The following is a 22,500-nucleotide window of genomic DNA, read 5'->3' on the forward strand; positions in this document are numbered from 1 at the left end:
CTGAGTACTTTTAAAGGATTTGTGAGAGGCTAAAGTATACTTTTGTTGTTGAACTCTGACAATTGGCCTACAGAATATAATAATAAGAGGGAATATCCCTATTTCCCTTAGGCACTGAAGCAGTCAGCATTTCCAAAGAAAAGAGTGGCTGCCATTCAGTACATACTGTACAGTACAATACACATGCCCACAGCAGCAAATTGTGAAATATTACCATACAGACCTAGGTTGGCCCATGTGAAGAAGTTAATATCCATCATAGATTGGCAGTCTTGTGAGGTGTCTTTCATTTTTATACATTTAAATTATCTAACTTATGAGGACGCAGACTTTTGAAGGTACAAAATACCGTATTTTAACTGCTATGCATATAGTGGCAGTGGAACTCATACATAACTACATCTGCCTCCAATGCTGGGTATCAGGGTTCAGTTACCCAGCCTTGTAATTAAACACTACTACACTACTTTGTACTCAGCAAATTCAACAGCGTCCCACACTATCTAGGCACATAGGAAAGGTTAATGAGGCCAATTATTCCATATTTTTATGAAACTCTAACCTATAAATAAATGTATGCATCGCTTACTTTTATAGTGAATCTCATACAAAATCTTGTGGTGATGCAGTTTTATAGATTTATAGATGCACATTATTTATGAAGTTCTGTTTTGCCCATTTTACTAAACAAGAAAGTAATCATATACAAAATAAATTGACCAATAAATTGACACCACTTGTCCCCTTCAAGGTACCAGTCCAACTGGCGTTGGCGCATTTTAACTAGAATTCTTAAATTAATTTTATTCATATCTTACCCCCTTTTCCCACCCAATTTTCTCTCCCTTCCATCTCAAAATCAATTCCTCTCCCACATCACATCTCAACCTCTTTTGTTTTAAATCCCTCTCCTTCCTTCCCTCCCTCCCTCCCTCCCTCCCTCTCATTATCTCTCTCTCCCTGTTCCTCTCTCTACAATCCCCGCAGGTGTCCACCCGGCCACATGTTGCGTGTGAACGGGACCAGGAAAACGTGCCTGTACACGCTGTGTGCCACGCGTCCCTGTCATCGAGGGACCTGCGTGGCTCAGACACCCTCCAAGTTCACGTGCCACTGCCCAGACGGCTACAGAGGGCGCCATTGTGAAACCACGCTGGCCATCTACAGAGACGATGTGGGCCTCAGCTTCAGCTCTCTCTTTGCTATCTGCATCTGCTTCATGGCCCTGCTAGGTGAGATGACTGAGAGAGAGTGTGTGTGTGTGTGTGTGTGTGTGTGTGTGTGTGTGTGCTCGCACAATGTAATGCCGGCAGGAGGCTGTAAAGTCGAGTAAAGTTTGTGAGACTCACACACATGTTGTAACTGCTGACATTAATATAATACATGCAAATTATGTTTGGAAAACATGTATTGTGCGTGTGTAGCGCCCGGGATTCGAACCCGGGTCTCCCGTGTGGAAAGCCAACATCTTAACCGCTAAGCTAAAGGGAATTCCCTATCGCGCATGTGAGATATTAGACTTTCAGTCCATCAGGCTGAGGTAGTGAACACTCTGTTACGCGCGTGTGTGCGTGTGCGTATGCGTGTGCGTGTGTGTGTGCGTGTGTGTGTGTGTGTGTGTGTGTGTGAGCGTGTGTGCGTGCATGTACAGTATGTGTACTGTGTGTGGGCAATTTTACTTGGTGAAGAAAAACATATACAGCAGACGAGTGGAATGTGAACAGCCATTGTTCACAAGTCCAAATTTTAAGCAAAAAGACAAGATTTCGATTTCAGCAAAGAGAGGCGAGTGAACAAATAGTGAGCCTACTTTCCAGAGAGCTTACTTAAATTGCGCTGAATACATAAAAAAGAGAAACCTTAGTTTAAAAGATTGAACAAAATATAAACGGTTAGTACACTGTTAGTGTTGGCTCCAGCTTTTAAAAACTGTAATTACACTGTATTTAACCTTCACGGCTAAAGAGGGTTATGTGGGAGAAATCGATCGGATTCACTGTCTATTACAGCTCTCCCTTCAAAAATAGACATTTATAGGCTCAAGGTGACTTTCAGTTAAAAAAGAGAAGAAAAAGAAAAGTACAGTATGTAGGATCATTCAAGGAATTTGTATAGGCATTAGTGCTGAAACGTTTATCATATATTGTTAACATATTGTACACAATGATGATAAACAAGACTAAGCGCCACCTCCAACAAACTTGTTTTAATAAATATAGTATTTCTTGTTTATATGAATATTTTACATACCTCCCCAGGTACATATTTGCTGTGCCTCGTGAACAGAGGGCCAATTAAACTCAGTAAGGTTAAATAAATAAATAAATAATGTTTTATTCATACTGTATGTTGTATTTTTGGATTGAGTGATAATAAGCACAGGCAAGGGCACAATGTATGCAGTTTTCCAGCCCCCCCCCCCCCTCCTTGCATGTGTGCGTGACCATATCTCTTTGCACATTTTGCTTGGGGGAGGAGTGGGGGCATCCAAAACAATTGAGATACAAAGAGTTGCATCATCTTCGTTCACTCCATCGGGCTGTTATTTTACAGCAATGGCGGATCATGTAAACAAAGAATATTCAATAATCTATTGCCAAAACCAATATCCAGTTGATGTTGAATTCGTTTTTGCTGTGTTCAGAGATAACAAGAACAAGAAGAATGCAGAAGTAACGCTTGCCATCGGGCAACCAATAGTTCCAAACACTACTGTATAGTTCCAAACATTGAATCTTCATGTGTATTGATGAAGCACGTGTGATACATGAAGCATGTGACCTGTACAGGTAGCCTCCTGTAATCAGATGATCAGAGATCTCCTGTTACGTCCGGTGACATCTTCATTCAATGAATGGGCTAATAAAACAATTTGGGAATGAAAAAAATAACCAATCCAATGACTTTAGGGCGGCCCTTCATATGACAGTATCAGGGTTGCTTTTCAAATCAGTGGGCTTAGGTATGTTACTGTAACTCAGTTTTTTTCCCACTGTCCAGGCCCATTCTATGAATTTAGATTTCCCCAGACGTATATAGGCGGAGATCTCTGATTGTCTGGCTACACGAGACTACGTGAACTGTAGTGTTTCTGACCCCTCACTGACACATCTCCATGGCTCTGGGGTTATCTAGTGTGGAAGTGTCCACAGCCCTCTGGGCTGTTGATCTTTGTCTGACCCTTTACTGTAACGGTACAATCTATGGCATGTTGTTAGTTCACCATACGCCCACTAGTCACTGTGAGGCTGATGACTTAACGTAAGCTAGAATTGATTTTAATTCCCCCACAGTGCCTATGTTAGGTATTTTTCTGTGGCCTAATTTGCGCTTTGCATTCCATTGCTGATACGATTTGTTTTGCCATGTTGATTGCACCTGGATATGTTTTTGCAAACAACATTTTTTTTTAATTCTAAAGTGGTAGTCTAGCAATGTCCCTGCTCACGGCTGGGACTGTCTTTTCCACAATTCTTTGGAGAAAAAAATGACAATTAAGAAATTGGCGTTGGAAAAAAATTGGTTTCTAAAAAAAACTGTTTTTCATTTTAGAATAAACTGAAACCAAGCAATCATAAAATAATCAGGGATACAACCGGAATAGAAAGTAATTTGTTATCTATAGAAAAGGAAAGTAACAACAACTACTACTACTTCCAATACAACTACAGTATTTCTATGATACATTTAGAAGGTATTAACTGGGCTAGAGGATGGATGGTTTCAAGTGAGACACAGTAACAGAGATTGGCATAAAAACTGCCTTACAGTCGTATGGCAAGGGCAAGGTACGATGATGTAGGAGTTCAGATCATAATAATAGATATGATACCTTCAACCTTGTCAGTGAAAAAGGATAAAAACCGAAGACATTCTACACGTTTTACACACATTACAATTGACTGGGTTTGAGAGATAGTCATAGTGTTAAATAGAATAAATATATTAAAAAAATATATATATATATATATATCGAAACAGCACAGTGCAGTACATGAGTACAAAAAAGCCAGGGCAACAACAGAAGATATAATAGTGCTTGAGTGGTTAATGTATGTTTTGTAATAATAATCAAAATCTGAAAAGTAACTAGTAACTAAAGCTGTCAAATAATTGTAGTGGAGTAAAAAGTACAATATTGCCTCAGCAAGGCAACACAAACGAGAACATTGCAACAACCAACGCGACAAGACAACGGGAGAGACAAATAATGAGATGAATGATGAGAGCGACAGGTGCAATGTCAGCGCTGCCGGCCATGTCTGCTTGTTTTCTTTGTCTAGTTCATCCTCATTGGTTATTCAGACTGCGCCGTCCCTCCCAGACGCCAGACAGACACACTTCAAGTGATCGTTTCTCCTTTTCCTCCGCATTCCTTGATCAAATGATCTTTCTTCCTTTTCCTCCTCCTCAATCTCATCTCCTCTCTTCATCCCCACTTTTCAGGGCCCATTTTAAAAAGCTGCATCCGACCTTGATCCTGCCGAGGACCGGGTTGTGTTTTAAGTGTTAATTACTTGATTTGTAGGCGTACAAGGTGCTGTTTACCCAAACCCACAGAAATTGAGATCAATGCTCCAGGGGCTTTAGTAATAATTTCAATCGGAGGAGCATTCCTCGCTCGATCACTCGAGCGTCTCTCGCTCTGAAACTTAAGTAGCAACAAGGACAACCTTATTTTTAATGCCTTTTTTCTTCCTTGGGCTCATTCAGTTTGGAGTGAGTCCAAGTGTTTGACTAGCAAGAACATGGAGAGCCATGTTCTAAAGAAAGACATGCCATGCTTTTGAGATGTATTTTTTCCATTCGTGAAAATTAAAGGGAGAATGCTTCGTAAATGCCATCCACGTATAAAATGTCTTTGTCCTTTTGAGTGTTTCACAATGATAGATTTTTTATTGTTTGTTGTTTATTTGGATCCCCATTAGCTACTACCTTAGCAACAGCTACTCTTCCTGGGGTCCACACAGAAATACATTACATTACATAACATGAAAACATTTTACATGAAGTAAATCATTGCATAAATATAACATCTTAAAGGATCTACACCAGGTTTACAAATACAGATATACTAGATACATAGTCTACACAGACCAAGAAACACTAGACAATGTGCAGTATGTGTTAACCGTAATGTGTTAGAAATGAGAAAGCCAAGAGAAGTCGTAATGATTTGATCAAGAGACAAACCCTGACAATGAATGGAAGTCTGACATTGGTGACACAGTGACAATGACAATGGATGACCCCCTGTGGTAGTAAATTCAAGGTAGTGATATTGCTACCACTTCCAATGGAATGAAGTCTTACTGAATAAAAGCTCTGTCTCCTCAAAGTCCATTTCCAGCCATATATGGGCATATCGGTCAGATTGGCAGTTCTGGTAAACCGGATCTACAGTACATATACAGCCTACATGCAGATCGGTCGGAGCAGTGGTTCTGGAGTCTCCATATATGGGCATGTTACGTTTGTGACGACCACTGTCCACCCACAAAGTGATTTTTGCGAACGCAGCGGAAGGAGGCGCGCCGAAGGCTCGGGTTGTGTGTCTGTGTGCAGTATTGTGTGCACTGCCTGTGTGCAGACGCGCCCCATGTGACTCACGCTCTCATTGGCTGCTGACAGATCTCAGTGTGGCTGAAATCCGCCTGCCCCTGGGTGACTAATTACACTCCTCTGAGAGAAAAATAGCAGCTACAGTAAAAAATAACACATCTAAAAGCATCTACACGTTCATCTATTGGGATATCTAAGAATTCCATGTCATTTGTGCATATTTCAGGCCGGATGGCAAGTTCAAAACGCCTTAGTTTGAGGACAGTTTTAGAAAACATTTACAAAAAAAAAAAAACACACAGCAAACAAACATAACAATTTAAAAAAGACAAAAAAACAAATGGGGCTAGCGGTAAAAAAAAACACAACAAACAAACATAACAATTTAAAAAAGACAAAAAAACTAATGGGGCTAGCGGTATGGAGCCTTCTTGTGGCGGCCCTGTCTCACTAATTTAACTGTACCACCCACTTCTCTACAATTGCTCATTCCTTCCTATTCTTATTATTGTTATTGTTATTTTCGAGCTGCGTTCGCTTCCCGCGTTCGCGCGTCTTACTTGTAATATAAGAAGATGTAACCAAATGGATCTTTGGGTCACCTTTGGTTACAGTGACATACACTCTTGTACAATCTCTGATACAGTTACTAATTTTGCATAATCTGTCGGAAACTCAAGTTGGAAATGCATGCCCTACCCAGTTATGCAATACCCGGTACCCATTGTCAGATTCCCCATTATACCCGTCTGTCACTTTTATGGCCATATATGGTGATATCTGTATCTGTCTGTCAATGGAATATGGAGATCTGTGATGTCATCAGTATATGCCTATATATGGGCATATCGGTTGGATTGGCGGTTCTGGACAACTGCCTGTCCGGACTGGTCTATGGCATTTTCTGTTAATACAGGTATTGAAACGATAGCGAAAAGTACTTAGTTACTGTATATAGGCTACATAATGCTAATATGATGTCAATATGACAATTGTTCACTATTTATTTGCTGCGTTCCATGAGAAGAAAGCGTAAAGAAATAGAGCAGATGCATATTTTTTGCGCTGTCCGCACGCAAGCGCCTCTATTACTACCTCGGGAAACGCTTCTGGTAGAATCACAATCGTCTAGAACGGACACAGAACAGACACATTCTGCAACACTTGCCTACCCAGTGGAATTGAGGCGTTAGATCCCCAGCCTGCTGGTACTCAAATTACACTATATAAAATTATTAAATAATTTTGAGTTAGTTTCCCTTCATATTGCCACTCTGCATGAGTCATGATGAGTCGCTCTTCATTTCCACTTCATTTCTCCCCCTACTCCTTTTTCTCATCACTTCCACTTGCAGCTGATGCAGTCCATTCTGTCTCTCCATCCCCCATATTGCCTTTCCTTCCAAGCACACTGTGTATGCTTGGAAGAAGCACTCTGTGCGCTCACATTGTACTATAAAATTAACCTGTGACTGCTGTTTGAGGCTAAATGACTCTGATCATTATGCCTTTATTACCTTCTAAAACTTTCGCAGTTCTTTGTGTCCCCTCTCCCTCCACTCCATGAAAGACCCACAGACTTGAGAAAAATGTGTGAAAGGGAATACAAATTGATCAGAAATTGTGTGGAATTATGTTTACTTGATGTCTCTCTTTGCAGAGGGTGGCCTTGGGCATTCTTGCCAGTTCAGCGAGCACAGGTATTAAATGAGTATCAGACCAGAGATACTGACATACAGTAGGTCAAACAGGATTTCATGCTCTTACACAGAGCATCTCTGCATCCAATGTTCTCAGCTCTCAAACTCTGACATCACTTCACAAACTGCTGCAATTATTCCATCATAACAGGCAAGGATAGATCATTTCTTGATTTTATTTTGTGGGCATTCATTTTCTTTGTGCATCATGCTGTATGTGGGAATTGTACAGTACATGATACATGTTACAAGCTGCACTCATGGTGTGCCTTAGAGGCAAAAATAAGTTTGCTTTGGGAAAGGCCAGAAAGGTCATTTGAGTCAGAAACTGTTGTCAAGATGGAAACCATTTTTGTGTCCGCCAGGCCGAAAGGCATGGCGAGAGAGTATGTTTTGCCCCCTTTCCGTCCGTCCGTGTGTCCGTGTGTCATTCTGTCTGTGTACAGCTAATCTCTGGCACCGTTGGCTTGATCACAGCGAAACTGTGCACACACACTCCCTGGATGCCAGAGCAGAACCTCTGCCCCAAAGTTTATAGCGCCACCATATATAGTTTATAGCGCCACCAGGAGGCCGATTTGTGCAAAACACATTTTTGCACAGTACTCCTACAGATTTTATCCAAAAATCCTGCAAATCGGTACACAGTTTCTCTATTGTTATTAAACAAAACTGCTCTTTCAGATTTTTCATATTCCATCCTGATTGGCTAAAATTGGCTTCCAAAGTTTGCAGGAGTACTCAGTTTTGAACAAAATGCCTCAAATCATGAACACAGCATGTCATTTCCGTGAAATTTTGCACGCACATTCCCACTAGGCCGAGGAAGAAATGCCACTTTTTTCAAATCAGCCTTATGGTGGCGCTATAACAGGCCGATTCGTGTTTTTAACTATAACTGCACCGATCTTTGTATGTGCACTCTCTAGAGGCCAAGGAAAAACCTTTGCCCTGCATTTTTCAAATCTGCCTTTTATAGCGCCACCAGGAGGCCGACTTATGTAAAACACATTTTGGGATATTAATCCTTCAGCTTTTAACAACATTTCACGCAAATCGGTACACATGATCTCTATAGTCATGTGATCAAGACAGATCAGTTTGATTTTTCATATTCCATTCCTGATTGGCTAAGATTGACATCTAAAGTTTGCAGGAGTGGCCCGTTTTGAACAAAATGCCGCATATCATGAACGCAGCGTCCGATTGCGGTGAAACTTTACACGCACATTTGCACTACGTTGAGAAACAAATGCCACCCTTTAAACATTGCCCTATTATAGCGCCACTAGCAGGCCGATTTTTGCAACACCTTTCTTTTTTATATTATATTCATTTTCACTTTTTTAATTTTTTATGTTTTTTTGGGGGTTTTATGACCTCAATTACACCGAAAAAATCTGAACTTTGAACATTCAGTGGATTTTCTGTGGTCTGGGGTTTTCTGAATAATTAGGCTGAAAAGTAATCTGAGCTTGGCCCTTCGACAGTGAGGTCACAGTCAATTAATCCCGCCCACTCTCCTCCTCGCCCCTCCCCTCCCCTATCCTTTCCTTTGGGGGGGGGGCGGAGCAGAGGCGATGATTGACAGGCAAAATCCCTCACCAGCGACACCCGCAGGCAAAGATTTCTTTTTTCATTGCAGTTGAAAAGGCTTTAGAAATGTGAGACAAAAACACCTACAGTGAATCACTGGAGTGGAATTTTCAGTTAAAACCTTTTGTACACGTTTGAAGGACCAGGACAAAGACTCTGAATGTGGTGTAAACATGAATGTCATGATACCTTTAAAGGTAGGGTAAGTGATATTTTTTGGTTAAAACAAAAAGTATTTTGTTAAAAGGTTAAAGCACTATATTCTGATAGTAATCATTGCTATAGAGTGTTTGTTCAGTAAACAGGAGTCTCCCTGTCTCTCCAGCTCTTTAATAAACAGAAAATACATTTTCCGGTAGGTGTCAAAATCTCAGCCAATCAGGAGAAAGTACCCATTTTAAATAGTATTTATAATAATTATAATAATTATAATATTTTTATAGTGTTCCAGTTCCAATTTTGCATGCTCATTTCTTAGTGTCATCACTTCCAATTTCACTTGTTTAATCTATATCCTGATTGAGTTCTCTATCCTGATTGGATAAAATTGGAAATGAAACTGAAACGAAAATGCATTTTCTGTTTTATAAAGAGCTGGAGAGACAAGGAGACTCCTTTTACTGAACAAGCACTCTATAGCAATGAGTACTATCAGAATATAGAGCTATTTAACACTTATTTTAACCAAAGAAAATCACTTACCCTACCTTTAATATTATTTTGTCCAAACATCATGCAAATCGGTACACATTATCTCTAGTCAAGTGATCAAGATGGTTCCGTCCAATTTTTCATATTCCATCCTGATTGGCGAATTCCGAACATTGCTGGCTCACAATAACCTACCTGACCTGGCTCCGAGGAGCACTTTTTCTAGTTTGCAATGATATTGCATTGTATTTGGTAGCGTTGCTCTGCTCTCATGATGTTCCAGACTCTCTGCTCAAACCCCCACGCCCAAAGCAGAAGCTAGATACACAGTTATTACATGGACATGATGATAGACATGATAGATCTCATATAGAGCAGAACTTAAATATTAGGAACATGATAATATGCATAGAGTATTAACTCTTTGACTGCCAGAAATAAAACATAATGTGCTCAGCCACTGGCAGCGATTTATTTTCGAGTGTTTTCACTAACCTTTGAAATATCATAGAATATTTATCTCTGGTATGATCGATCCCCCGATCGCTTTAAAATACGTATCCGAGTAGACTCCCAGTGGAAAACCACTGAAAACACAAGCACCTTAGCAAAATATGACGAGAAATCTCGTCATTGGCAGTCAAAGAGTTAACCTGCATCGAGTGGCATGCTGACAAAATGAAGACATAAATGCTACTACAGGAAGTGGCTGGGAGGTGGATGGAGTTTGTTCACTGGCGAGACATTTGTAGCAGCAGAAAGAGATGCTGAGCATCTAAGAGAGACTGTTGGTCTGCTTAAATAGACTGCAGGGCTGGGTAGATTGAACCATTAACCACTTGAACCCTGGCGTCCCTATTTTGGACATGTCATAATAGGTGAACGTTCTGTGAAAATCTGTGAACTTTCAGCGAAAATAGCAGACCTACAAGCTCACAACGTGACACAACTTGTAGATTGGCTATATTCGGCAAAGTCTTTTTGATATAGAGGGGAAAAGTTTAGACCCCTGGGGGACCCCGGTCAACAAAATATCTATGGTTTAAATGATATCGAGTGTGGGGGTACTGTATGTCATTGGACAAATGTGTGAAAGAGAACACAAATTGACCAAGAATTGTGTAGAGTTATGTTGACTTGATGTCTCTCTTTGCTGAGGGTAGCCTTGGGCATTCTTGCCAGTTCGGCGAGCACATACATTAAGAGTGTATCAGATCAGAGATACTGGCATAGGTCAAAGGGGATTTCATGCTCTTACACAGAGCATCTCTCTATCCAGTGTTCTCAGCTGGAGAAAATCTGACATCCCTTCACAAACTGCTGCAATCATTCCATCGTAACAGGCAACGATAGATCATTTCTTGATTTTATTTTTGCACTGTACATGAGACCAGCTCAGCTTCCGTGCCCGCCTGAACTACCATGATGCTTCATTACTTCAAATAGTTAGCAGACCCAATAGAAGTTTAATTAAGGTCTTTCTAAATGTTGTCTCATGAGAGGAATTCATAGGCCCTCGACTACCCATACTGCAGTAGTGCTACAGTGCTGAAGAGTTTTTCTCTGTGCATCGGTGGGAAGGCAGTTCATTTGGGCGGGAAAACATCTCGGACGTCGGTCTGAATGGGTCACTTGTCATACCTTTGAAGTCTTGAAATCGAGCTCCAGCTCAACGTGAACTGAAGGCGAAATTGCTCTTGTAATGGAAATACAGGCGAAGTACATAAGTCATTGTAGGGTCAGAGGATGGGCACACCAGAGCAAATGGCCGGTTTTGGTCCGATCCGCACATGGACCAAAACGTGTCTCGTCCCTGCCAGGTGCAGTGGTGGTAAAGGTAATCCTTTGAATGGTCACAACCCTCCTCAATGTTGTGTACTTGATGTGATGAGTCTATTCCTGAGGATTCCTCTCCAGGCAGGACTAATTAGGCTGACAGGTATCTTCAGGTACTCTTTGCTCCTCAGATTAAAGAGTTCGACACTTTATACCAGAGTGAGCGTTCATTTTGACAACATGTGTAGCCTACTGTGCGCTCCAACCTCCTACCTTCTGTCTTTTCCTTGATCTCATTTGCTGGATTTTAATTATGGACAAGCACAGAAAACAAACAATTAACAGCCATAGTTGGCTATTTCTGTGTCATGTTAATTTGTACAATACATGCTACAATACTTTGAGTTGTGCACAGTTACGGTACAGTATATCTTGGCCCCCGGAAATACATTTTCACAAAGACATTTTTCATACTTGTATAGCGTGTATTATGTTCCTCCAGATTATTATTATTTTTTCTTTTACCATTCGTGTGATATTTAAAAAAATATGATGGAAAAACAAATGATGTCACTCCTGTGGCTGACTGCCATTTAAAGCTCCTTATCTCCTGTAATGAGAGACAGAAGAGAAAGGCTTGAACAATTTGACTTCCTGATTATATTCATTCAGCTGGATGAAAGCTATGATCTACTATTGATTGTTGTCCTACATTCTAAATACAGAGAACAGTATAAGGATTTGTATGAATGAGCCTTGAGACAACTGACTAACAACTTGACATGAGCAGGTATTGTTATTCAGAACACGTCAACATCCTGACTGTGAGTTTTACTTGGTGAGAGTGTAAATATGCACCCATACTTAGAGCATTTATTAACATACAGGACTTTTACTGTGAATGTTATCTTGATATTTTGCACATTCGAGTACAGATCCAGAGAGAATGTATTGAAAAAGATAACAGTCACTACTCAGGGTGACTTTCCGGCAGTTGAGATACATTTTCTGGTCAGTAACTGATGGCTTGTGTTGCTCATTTTATAAAGAGCCTCAAAACAAAGTCAGTTCTTGTGATTTTAGGATAATTATAAAGATACTTTTGAAGAGATTGGTCCCTTCAAGGCCATAAAAAGAAAACACATTCATTCTGTAATGGAGTGTTATTCCCCTGTGTAGAATAGATTATCATTAGCCTCGCTCCCTTTAATCACTGTAACTCTTAATCATTGTCATTGCTTCCCTATCTACTTTCATTATTATTTACCATGAAATCAAAAGAGCCTGTCGGTCACTGGCTTTATTGGTTTCAATAAACACTTGTCACACAACCATTTCTCTCTTTCACACTTATTTACGTTGTCTTTGTGTTCATGCTTTTTCATTAATGTGCTTGATTCAAAGATTCTCCACCTCCCCTATCCAGTTTGGTGGGTGGCGGTGCCCATTATCTTTCACACGCCAGGCAGCCGCATCAGATTTCTAGTCTCATTTGAGGAATACTAATGTGTGATTAATGCTCACAGACCGGATGAGCTCAGGTTAATTGGCGTCATCTTAGATAGGATGAATTTCATCTCCATTAATGATGGGTCACGATAGAGCAGTGTCAAATCAATTAATGATTTGGTTTAAGATACAGTAAGTTATTTTGCCAATTTTTCTGATTAATCATATAATGTGACTGTTGCTTTTTATCCTTACAGTTTTCCTACTGCAGGCAGCATACAGTTGCTTATTATCCTTACAGTTTTCCTACTGCAGGCAGCATACAGTTGCTTATGTCAGGGTAACACTTTACTTGAGGGGGCAAATTCATGCATGTAATTAATGCTTAATCAATGATGAATTAATGATGAACATACATTAATTCATCATGAATTTACCTTGAACTCATCATTAATTCCTGGTGCTCACCAATGGTGAAGTCATTATCACTGTAATATATTATTAACTAAGGACGCTATTCCACAACTCCACTTCTATGCCCGGGATGAGTGCTCATGGGCGGGTAGAAGTAGCGAGGAGGGTCGGTTTTGGGTGGTCATTCAGAGACCGTCCCTCCTCACTACTCCTACCCACCTATGAGCACTCACCCTGGGCATAGAAGTGGAACTGGAATATTTCCTTAACTAATGATATATTACACTTGATTAAGTTCACCATTATTTAATGGTGAGGACCAGGAATTAATGATGAGTTCATTAATTCATGATGAGTTCATTATTTCATCATTCATTATTTGCCCCCTCAAGTAAAGTGTTACCTACTTGGTAGTATGTCAAATAGTGAAACCTCATCATTTTTTCCTATTTTTGCTGAATGTTCCTGTGATGACATGCCAAGAATAGGGGCGCTAGGGTTTATGTGGGTAACCACACTAACCTATGTTTCATAACCTGGATGGCTGTGACTTAGGAAGTAGTCGTGGCTTTTGGGGAAACTGAAAGATTGATGCCCGTTAATTGCTTTGCGAGGCTATTGGAATCTTTGATGGGCAAGAAACTAGTACTATACAAACTCGCTAGTTTTCTACATTCAGTGTTTGATATGTTTAGATTTTGTTGAATGTTAATAGAAAAGACACTACCCTTTTTCTTTGGTAAACATTATATAATTGCAGTATTGCACACTTGATGGTGTTCTTTACTGTTATTATTACTTCGACAGTGTTGGTGCCTTGTTCCATTAGCATTACTGAAGTGTATTGCTTAAATGGAAGTCAGTGTGGTTCTTTTTTTTAATATAGCCCATTAAAATGTACCTACACAGCAAAATCCCTGGTTTTAGTTTAAACATACCCACACAAATACATGTTATTGTCTATCACAACATCAGAAATAATTACTGTACATAGACATAGACATTTTTCCTGTTAATGTCTTAATGTTTTGACTTTGCAGTTGTTTACAATTTACCACCAATATGATCCTTTAAAATGGAACTATAGGTCAACTCTCTGAGTTAAACTAACTTTTTCTTAGATTTGTCCGTGTACATGTGTACTGTATATAGTCTGTGAGTACTGTGAGCGGTGTTCTATAGTTACAGTATATGCTGGATAGCCTGGAGCCTATGTCTTACGGTTTGGGAGATACTGGTCTTGTCAGGGTCATGGCCTGAACCAAGTGGTGGTTGTTCAGAGTGATGGAATCAATACTGCTAACATTAGCAGAGAAGTCAAGAGTAGAGTGGAGACCGGAGGCCAGACAGAAAAAGAGGTGAAAGTACAGTATATGACAAAAGAGGGAGACCACACACAGTCTGTAAATAATTCTGAATGTTTTATTTAAGTAAATTAAACATTACAATCAAACACATCTTTATGCAACTTCCCTCTCCAGACTCTGCATCTCCAGCCTTGGCATCTAGGAACAATTTAAGAAGAAGGGAAACAGAGGTTTCAGAGGACAGTGTTAAATATATGTTAGTAAAACTAACTGACTACTGCGGTCATTTTAACATCTGCTTGGGCTTTAGTGTGCAACTCAGACAGTTTTTAAGTTACTTGATTCAATATTTTGATACGATAAAATGGTCCCCTCACACATTAGAAAGACAATATCAGTCACCAGAACCAGTGACGTGTGTTTTCAATGAGTCTAACATGGTTAACATCAATTTTGAAGTTGAATGGACTTATATAGGAGGGGGGTGTGTCTGATCAAATGAATATCAAATATCTAAATACTGAATCAAGCAGCTTAAAAACTGTCTGGGGTGCACACAAAGGCTCAAGTATAGACCTTGAAATGACCCCAGAAGTCTTTACCCCTTTAACTTAAGTTGTGAAGAGTTACAGTACAAAGGTGCACGGGACAAGGCATCCGCCATAAAAACTTTTCCCTTAATATGATGGATGTCTAAGTCATAAGGCTGCATAAACAGTGCCCACCATGTGAGCCTCTGATCTCTGTTCTTCAGAGTTCAAAAAGGTGAGTGGGTTATGGTTAGTAAATACTACGATTGGCATTCCGGAGTGGAAGTGCCACAAAGCCAAGATTAATGCCAGCACTCGACAGAATAATTCAGCTGGTAGGAGTGGAACTTCTTGGCTTGCATCCACGTGAAGCTCGAAAGGCTGAACCAATCGGGGTGCTAACAGAAGAACTGGAACAGAAAAACAAAGCTTTAATGTTACCAAAAGCTTGCTGACATGAGGCAGACCAAATTAATTTAGACTTTGCCTTCAGCAAGTGAGTCTGAGGAGCCACCACAGTTGAGGAATTCCGGCAAAAACAGCAGTCGACAAAACCCCAAAACCTCATTATATAATAATAAACTTTATTTTTAGAGCACTTATCAAAACAGTTACTGAGTGTTTTGCATAAAACTAAAGAAAATTTGAATCAATCAACAGAACAAAAGGAAGACATGTGCAAAAAGTGCAGTGTGAAATAAAAACATTTGAATATTTGAAAAACACCCAGAATAAACAATAATGTTTCAGCATCTAAATTATGGAAAGGCCCTTGGACAAGCAAGCAATAACAAGATATTAACAAAGGAAACCCCACAAATCCAAATGATGAAGAACAATTAGTTCTTCTTTTAGTGGTGGGAACAGAAAATGTATCAATAAACTTTGGCTGCGCATGACCCTGCAAACTCACATTTCGCTAAGTCTACAGTCAAATTTCCTTCTGCTGATTGTTCAAACAAAGCATGAATATGACTTAGATCATTGGTTCTCAAACTTTCTTTAGTACTCCCTTTCCCTGATTTCTAAAGCGAAGTATCCCCTTTACCCGACTACATTTAAACAATAGCTAGCATGATGCTATGAATGAATATATTAATAACCCACCTTTTGAAGAACATTACAAATAAGAAATGGCGTGAGAGTTGCAATTAGTGCCTCCTGAACTGATTTATTTTAAACTGTGGCCATATCATTTCATTAAGTCCAATTTTAATATTGAAAATAAAACACCATAATGGCAAATAAGTATTGTTTTCTATTCAAACAGTTGTCCTTGTCAGGTTTTTTATTTTATTTATTTATTTATTTATTACATTTTAAAGATCAGTAATTTCATATTTCATATTTTGCCATTAAAATAATAGTTTAAAAAAAGCCTATAGGGGTACACATACCCCATTTGATAAACACTGACTTGGTGTGATAATCCTCCCAGGTATTACTATTGTCACCACATCATCTCTAAATATACACCATCAAGTCCATTAACGACCATATTCATGAGTCATTGAAATGTAGCTGGTGCATTATACGCAAGCCAAAACCCATTACTGTATAGTAGAACAGGCCTGATGGTGTTACAAAAGCAGATAATGAGCTCTTGGGGTTAATGGGACCTGCCAGTAACTCTTTAATAGATCAAATTTACAACATACTTTGCTGCACCAATTTGGTCAATATGTCCTCAACATGAGGCAATGGATAGGAATCAGGGCTTGTTTCGGCATTTACTGTATATTGTGGTGGCAAACATGGAGAAGCCCAACTAGAAGAAGCAACGTGGTTTTCAAGCATGTAGACCACTAGTCTTGGATGACAACTCGAACAACGAGATTAACTAGTCAGAAACTCGATAGAATCTTTGACGAATTGCATCACCCACGTCACTGCCATTACATGTTCAATCAGATTTATTTTTGAAGGCGTGTCCACAAATATGGAGGGATAGCCTTCTTATATCAGTTAGCCAACTCAGTATCCTTTTCAACAGTCAAGTGAGCCAATAAAACAGGTGCTTCAGGCGACCGATGTGAGAGAGAGAGGGGAGAGGGCTGCAAAAAGTTGACACTATTTACAGTAACTACTTTAGTGGCGCAATGCAGGCACGGTTTCTAATAGCTTTCCCCCTATGTCGTGTGTGTGTCTCCTGCAATTAGTCTCCTGCAATTAGACACAAGTTACCCACCTCATCAAACAAACAAAAAACTTTGTTCACCAACTCAGTACGAATACAAACAATGCACTTGATATGGGGTACAGGCTTCATCTGCTTTGTCTGAACACTCAATCAGTGTCAGCATTGCCTGTTGGCTTAACTGCCTTAATTAGGTCTAACTGGTACTGTTGCAACTTCCATTTTTCCACTTTCAAAGACTGCCTTACCCGTTAATTTTCTATGCTCAATTTATCCCTCTCATTTGCAACAGTAATAGCTTGTTTTGCTGTTAAAGGTACTGTAGGAGAAACCACAGACTCACCAACACTGTCACTTGGACTCTGCAATGTAGCCAGCAAAACACCATTTTCCATTAAAGCAGCCCTCAGACTGAGCCTCTAATTTCCTCTAATTTAACCGGTTTTCACTAACATCAATGTCATAATGCTCAATGAGCTTCAACGGTTGCTCTTTTGTACTTGTACAACTATTAAAAAGTTCCTCAGATGGTGGCTGAACAAAGCTAGCAACAGTAGCCATAACGGTACAGTATTGATCCCTGAGGTGCAATACAAATTAGAGCCTTCCTGCTAACTGCCTACCCAGAAGCTTATTAATCTCAACCTTAGTCTTCGTGCTGTTACTTACTGTATTTATGCACTAAAACCACTAAAGCAAGGAAGGCAATTGCACAAACAGTGACCCCCTCGAGCCCAGGGATGTGCCTCCAAGACAACTGCTCTAACCGTTTTCATTGCAATACTACCAAGACTTATGAACAAATCCCAAAGGAGAAACGTTTGTTAATCCTACTTGGGAAAACTCCAATTCTACATGCACACCAAGCAACTTTTTAGCTTTGAACTCAGCAGTAGAAAACCTATGAAACAAAGAGGATAATCTCCATTCTGGCACAACCTGGCTCAGAAAGTGAGCAAAAGATGGAGATGGATGAACATAATAGTCCACACATAGTGTAAATAACGCTAAATGTTTTATTAACCACTTGAACTCTAGTCTACTGTATATACTTTGTTGACCGGAGTCCCCCAAAGGTTTATATTAGGCCCCCTTTTTTCCCTCTATACCAAATCAATCTGCCGAAAATTTGCTGATTTACAGTCTTGCTCAAATGACATGTTGTGTGTCCCCGCCAGACACAAGCGAGGGCTTTGCTGGGGCTTCAGCATGCTGGGAAAATGTATTTCATTTAAATTAGGTACCTCCCTTTTCTGCCACTTGGCATCACAAGTTGTACCTTGAGTAGCATAGTGTGCTCCTTTCGTGCTTAAGTTAATTAAATAAGCAATACAATAGTGTGTTATCTATAGTGTGTAGAGTGTTTCCTTTCAGTATGCAATGTCTGTGTGACTGGTGAGGAGTGTGTATGTGTGTGTGTGTGTGTGTGTGTGTGTGTGAGGGAATTTATGTATGTGAAACACGCAAATGACAGCAGGTCAGGGAAAGAGGTTGAGAGGATGCTGCATGTCTGTGTTGCATCTTTGACAAAGTCTCAGTACCACCCATCAACTTCCTGGAACAAAGGGAAAAAACAAAACCCAACAATGAAGGACAAGATAAGGTCAACCCTGAGCCGAGGCTGTCTCGAGAAGAATGAGGTAGTAAACAGAGGTGTGAAAGTGAACTGGGGAAAAGTAGGAAAGGCATTAAGACGAGTCAAGGAGCAAGGGAAAACAACAAAAATTCTATGCGAAGCGATGGTCAAGCAGACCTCAAGTCCTCAGAGGCAGTGTAAACAAATAAACACACAGCTTTCCCTCACTTTCTCCTTCTCCCTCTCTCTCTCTCTCTCTCTCTCTCTCTCTCTCTCCTCTCTCCTCTCTCACACACACACACACACACACACACACACACACACGTGTGTAAAGAGAGACAAACAGATCCAATTTCCACTATTTCTCACCATGTGTGCCCTCTGGAGAGGCTCTTTGAACAGTATAGATTCTAGCCCTGACCTCTAGCCTCTTCGCTCCCCTCTCCACATACTGTAGCTCCACAGAACCAGCCGCCTCTTTTTGGTAGTTCAATACACAACACATATCCTACCAGAGAGTGAGTGTACACATTCTTAGCACATGTAAGTTATAACACATATACTGTTCGCTCCAATGCACACCCAGTAGAACGACAGCTATCATATTATATATAATCTAATTTTAACAACTACCTATAGATGCCATAAGTCAGTGAGTTGGAAAATTGGAAAGTTTTATTTCCATATAATGCAGGAAAGATTCCTCACTGTTTCTTGTCCTGACATTTTCTTTTGGGCTTAAAAGAAAGTATTTTTTTCTTTTGTCCTGAAAATTCTCCCTTTCAAGTAAATGGGCAAGCTCTCGTGAAAGTATATCTCCTATTTATAAAGCTTGAGGCACAACAAAACAACCGTTTTTTTTGTGTAGTATTTTTTTCCATTTTAGTTAAGTTTATGCACTTAGCTTGATTAAATGTAATTCATTTGGTTTGGAGTATAGGGTTTGGTTTGTAGGCTGGTTAGTTTAATTTCTAAATTCGTCATGTTTGAGTCTACCCAGTCCTCCATTTGATTTGTACAATTATGTACATTAAAGATGTGGAACTGTATCTATGAATTTACCTGTGAAAACAGGCTTAAGCACGTCCACTTAAAGATTCTATGTTCTCCTTTAATGGTAAATCATGGTAACCTGACAAATATCCATCCCTGGAGGCTGGATCTAAACATTGTCTGTCATGTGTGCTATCACAAATAAAGGTGTGTAAGGAGCATTTTGTCGCCGTTGGAAACCGTGTATGTCCAAAACCGTTCCTTTTTCATTATTGTTTTAAAACATTTTAAAATAGTGAAAATCCTTTCATGGTCTAATTTTGGTCTAAACATTGGAGAGCAGACATGATACTTGGATGTTTGTACGATTTTTAACCACGCTGAGGTTGTCCAACCAAGCATACCGATGTTGAGGCCCAGTACCAGTACCATCATTACGACTGACGGGGTGACCTTGGGGTCTCCACTGAGCAGGTCAACTTATGAACCGATCACCAGGCTTTAACCCATTCAATCCAGGAACGCGTCTGTGTGACTTTAGATTTCTTTGGCTATTCAAATATAGCAGATATACAAGCTCATAGCGCAGCACCAAGTGTCGTGCTGTGAGCTTGTAGATCTGCTATTTTTGAAAAAAGAAAATGTTTGCAAATCTTTGAATATATATATGTATATATATATATATATATATATATATATATATATATATATATATATATATATATTGTAACCCATTTTTTTCACCCAGTGCCAATTATCTACGTAAGCCTGGGCGCTTCACTCCCTCTGCCAGCCTAGGGAGAGCCTAGAGCCGGCATCATGCCTCCTTCAATGCATGAGAGCTAGCAAGCCACTTCTTTATCACCCGACAGGGGGGAGGTTCCCTGGTTGGACGTAGCGCGTGGAAGGAACACGTTATTCCAACCAGTTCCTTTCCCCTCCATCAGGCGCCCCGACTGACCAGGGGGAGGCAGTATAGAGACCAGGATGTTTTTGTGAGGGTACTTACCCTACAAAATATTTTCAGATGGGGGTCCGCGGCCAAATCCATATAATAATTTTGTGGGCCCTTTACATGAAAAGGGTTTGAGATCCACTGATATTAATAGCAACATAAGTTTTTCAGAAAACTGTTTAGACATTTTGTAGAATCCCCAGAAGCAAAGATTTGAGTTAAAAACGCTTTCAGAAAGATTTGCACACATTTTCAAAAAAAAACAAAATATTTGCCAAAGAAGGCTACTTTGTTTCAACTATGATAGTGTCTATAACAGTTGTTCTCAAACTTCTTCATGTCAAGGACTCCCAAACTGACATATATTTGGTCGCGGACCCCCATCTGAAAATAATTTGTGCCAGGAACCCACAGATGAGAGGATTTGTGGTCTACAGTGGTTCTCTCTTCATGGTATGAATTATCCTTTTAGCCTGAAAATGTTACTGTACCTCCGTGCTGTTTACATCTCTTGACTAATAAAGTATTCAATCAATCAATCAATCCCACTTGCCACTGCCGTATGAACAGGACTGATCCCCAGATACAGAAACCCTCGCCATGCCTGCCAGGCTTTCTACTTATTTCTCCCGCTGGCTCAGAAAGCGTAGTCCATCTTTGTAGTTTTGTTCAATACATTTAAAACCCAGTTGTCCTCTCTCTTGAAAATCAAAATAGCAAATCTCCCTTTAAACTGTTCCACCTAATAAATGTGATGAGAGACGTGAGTTCTGGGGAGAAGGACAAATTGACAGTAAATGAATATTGATTTCTCTTTTCATACTCTGCAGCTGGTTTATGGCTGATTGAACTACAGCTTACAGAGTTCTTGCAGGATGATCTGCTTAAATGGGGGGTCATCAATACGCAGGGAGATTCAATGTCGTCTGTTGCTATGGTTGTTAAAATTGATGGATGGGCTGCTGCGGTTTGCTTCCCACATATCAGAGACTTGCAGAATGAAAGGGAAATGTAATGGTGGAGAAAAAAGAGAGAAACGGTAGAAAGAGAGGGCATTGAAAAGGGTTGTTATGAATGCATTGCAGACTCAGAGTAAGTATTTATTGTTGTAAACCTTTAAATCTTTAAGTCTTTCTGGATGTCTTTGAACACCTACTTGCTGAATTGAATTGAGGAATGATTGAGGTATTGTTTTGCGAATCACCTAAAAATGCACAACCACAAGCACACAAATAGTTTTGAACTTGTAAACAAAAGGTAACTTTTACAGTTTAAGTACTGTTTAACTTTAAGTGTTACTGTTGTCAAACTGAGAATAGATTAAATGAGTAGTTCACCCAAAAATTACTTATTTTCTATCAATTACACACCCCATAAAGCCTTGAACTCATGGAGATGTTTTCGTTTTTTTCGTATTCCTAAGCCAATAATTTGATGACTGGCGGAGAAGAGTGACCTTTGAGTCAAAGAGACTCAAAGGTAGGAGACTCAAACAGTCTCCTATGAGTCTCCCATTGACCGTTGACCATGAAATTATTGTCTCAGGAATGTGACAAAAACAAAAAAATCTCTGGGCTTCATGGGGTGTGTAATTGATAGAAAATAAGTAATTTTTTGGGTGAACTACTCCTTTAAAGCCTGCGGAAAAGCCACAGAAAATACCTGACATTGAATAAATGATTGGAATTGATTTTCACAGACCAGAAATATTGCTCAAATGTTTTCATTCTATATGATATTATTGTTTCCAAATCAGAATGTCACTGATTACATGTATCATTAATCCAAGAAAATATTAGAGACAATCAACATTTAATGTTGTGTATATAAGCCTATACACTGTCATACTGGCTT

General features: G+C 39.7%; 1 protein-coding gene across 1 annotated transcript in view; it reads left to right on the forward strand.

Annotated features, from left to right (window-relative positions):
• The window catches only part of LOC308088536 (neural-cadherin), a gene marked incomplete at both ends in the record, with an annotated part of 375,895 nt that overhangs the window by 348,042 nt on the left and 5,353 nt on the right, over positions 1 to 22,500 (forward strand). Inside the window, one exon of the mRNA XM_080433011.1 lies at positions 988 to 1,232. Coding sequence (XP_080289137.1) covers positions 988 to 1,232 — 245 coding nt within the window. The remainder of the gene's footprint in view (positions 1 to 987; positions 1,233 to 22,500) is intronic.

Source organism: Gymnoscopelus braueri (genome assembly GCF_963280865.1).
Source record: "Gymnoscopelus braueri genome assembly, chromosome: 1".
Classification (NCBI taxonomy): domain Eukaryota; kingdom Metazoa; phylum Chordata; class Actinopteri; order Myctophiformes; family Myctophidae; genus Gymnoscopelus; species Gymnoscopelus braueri.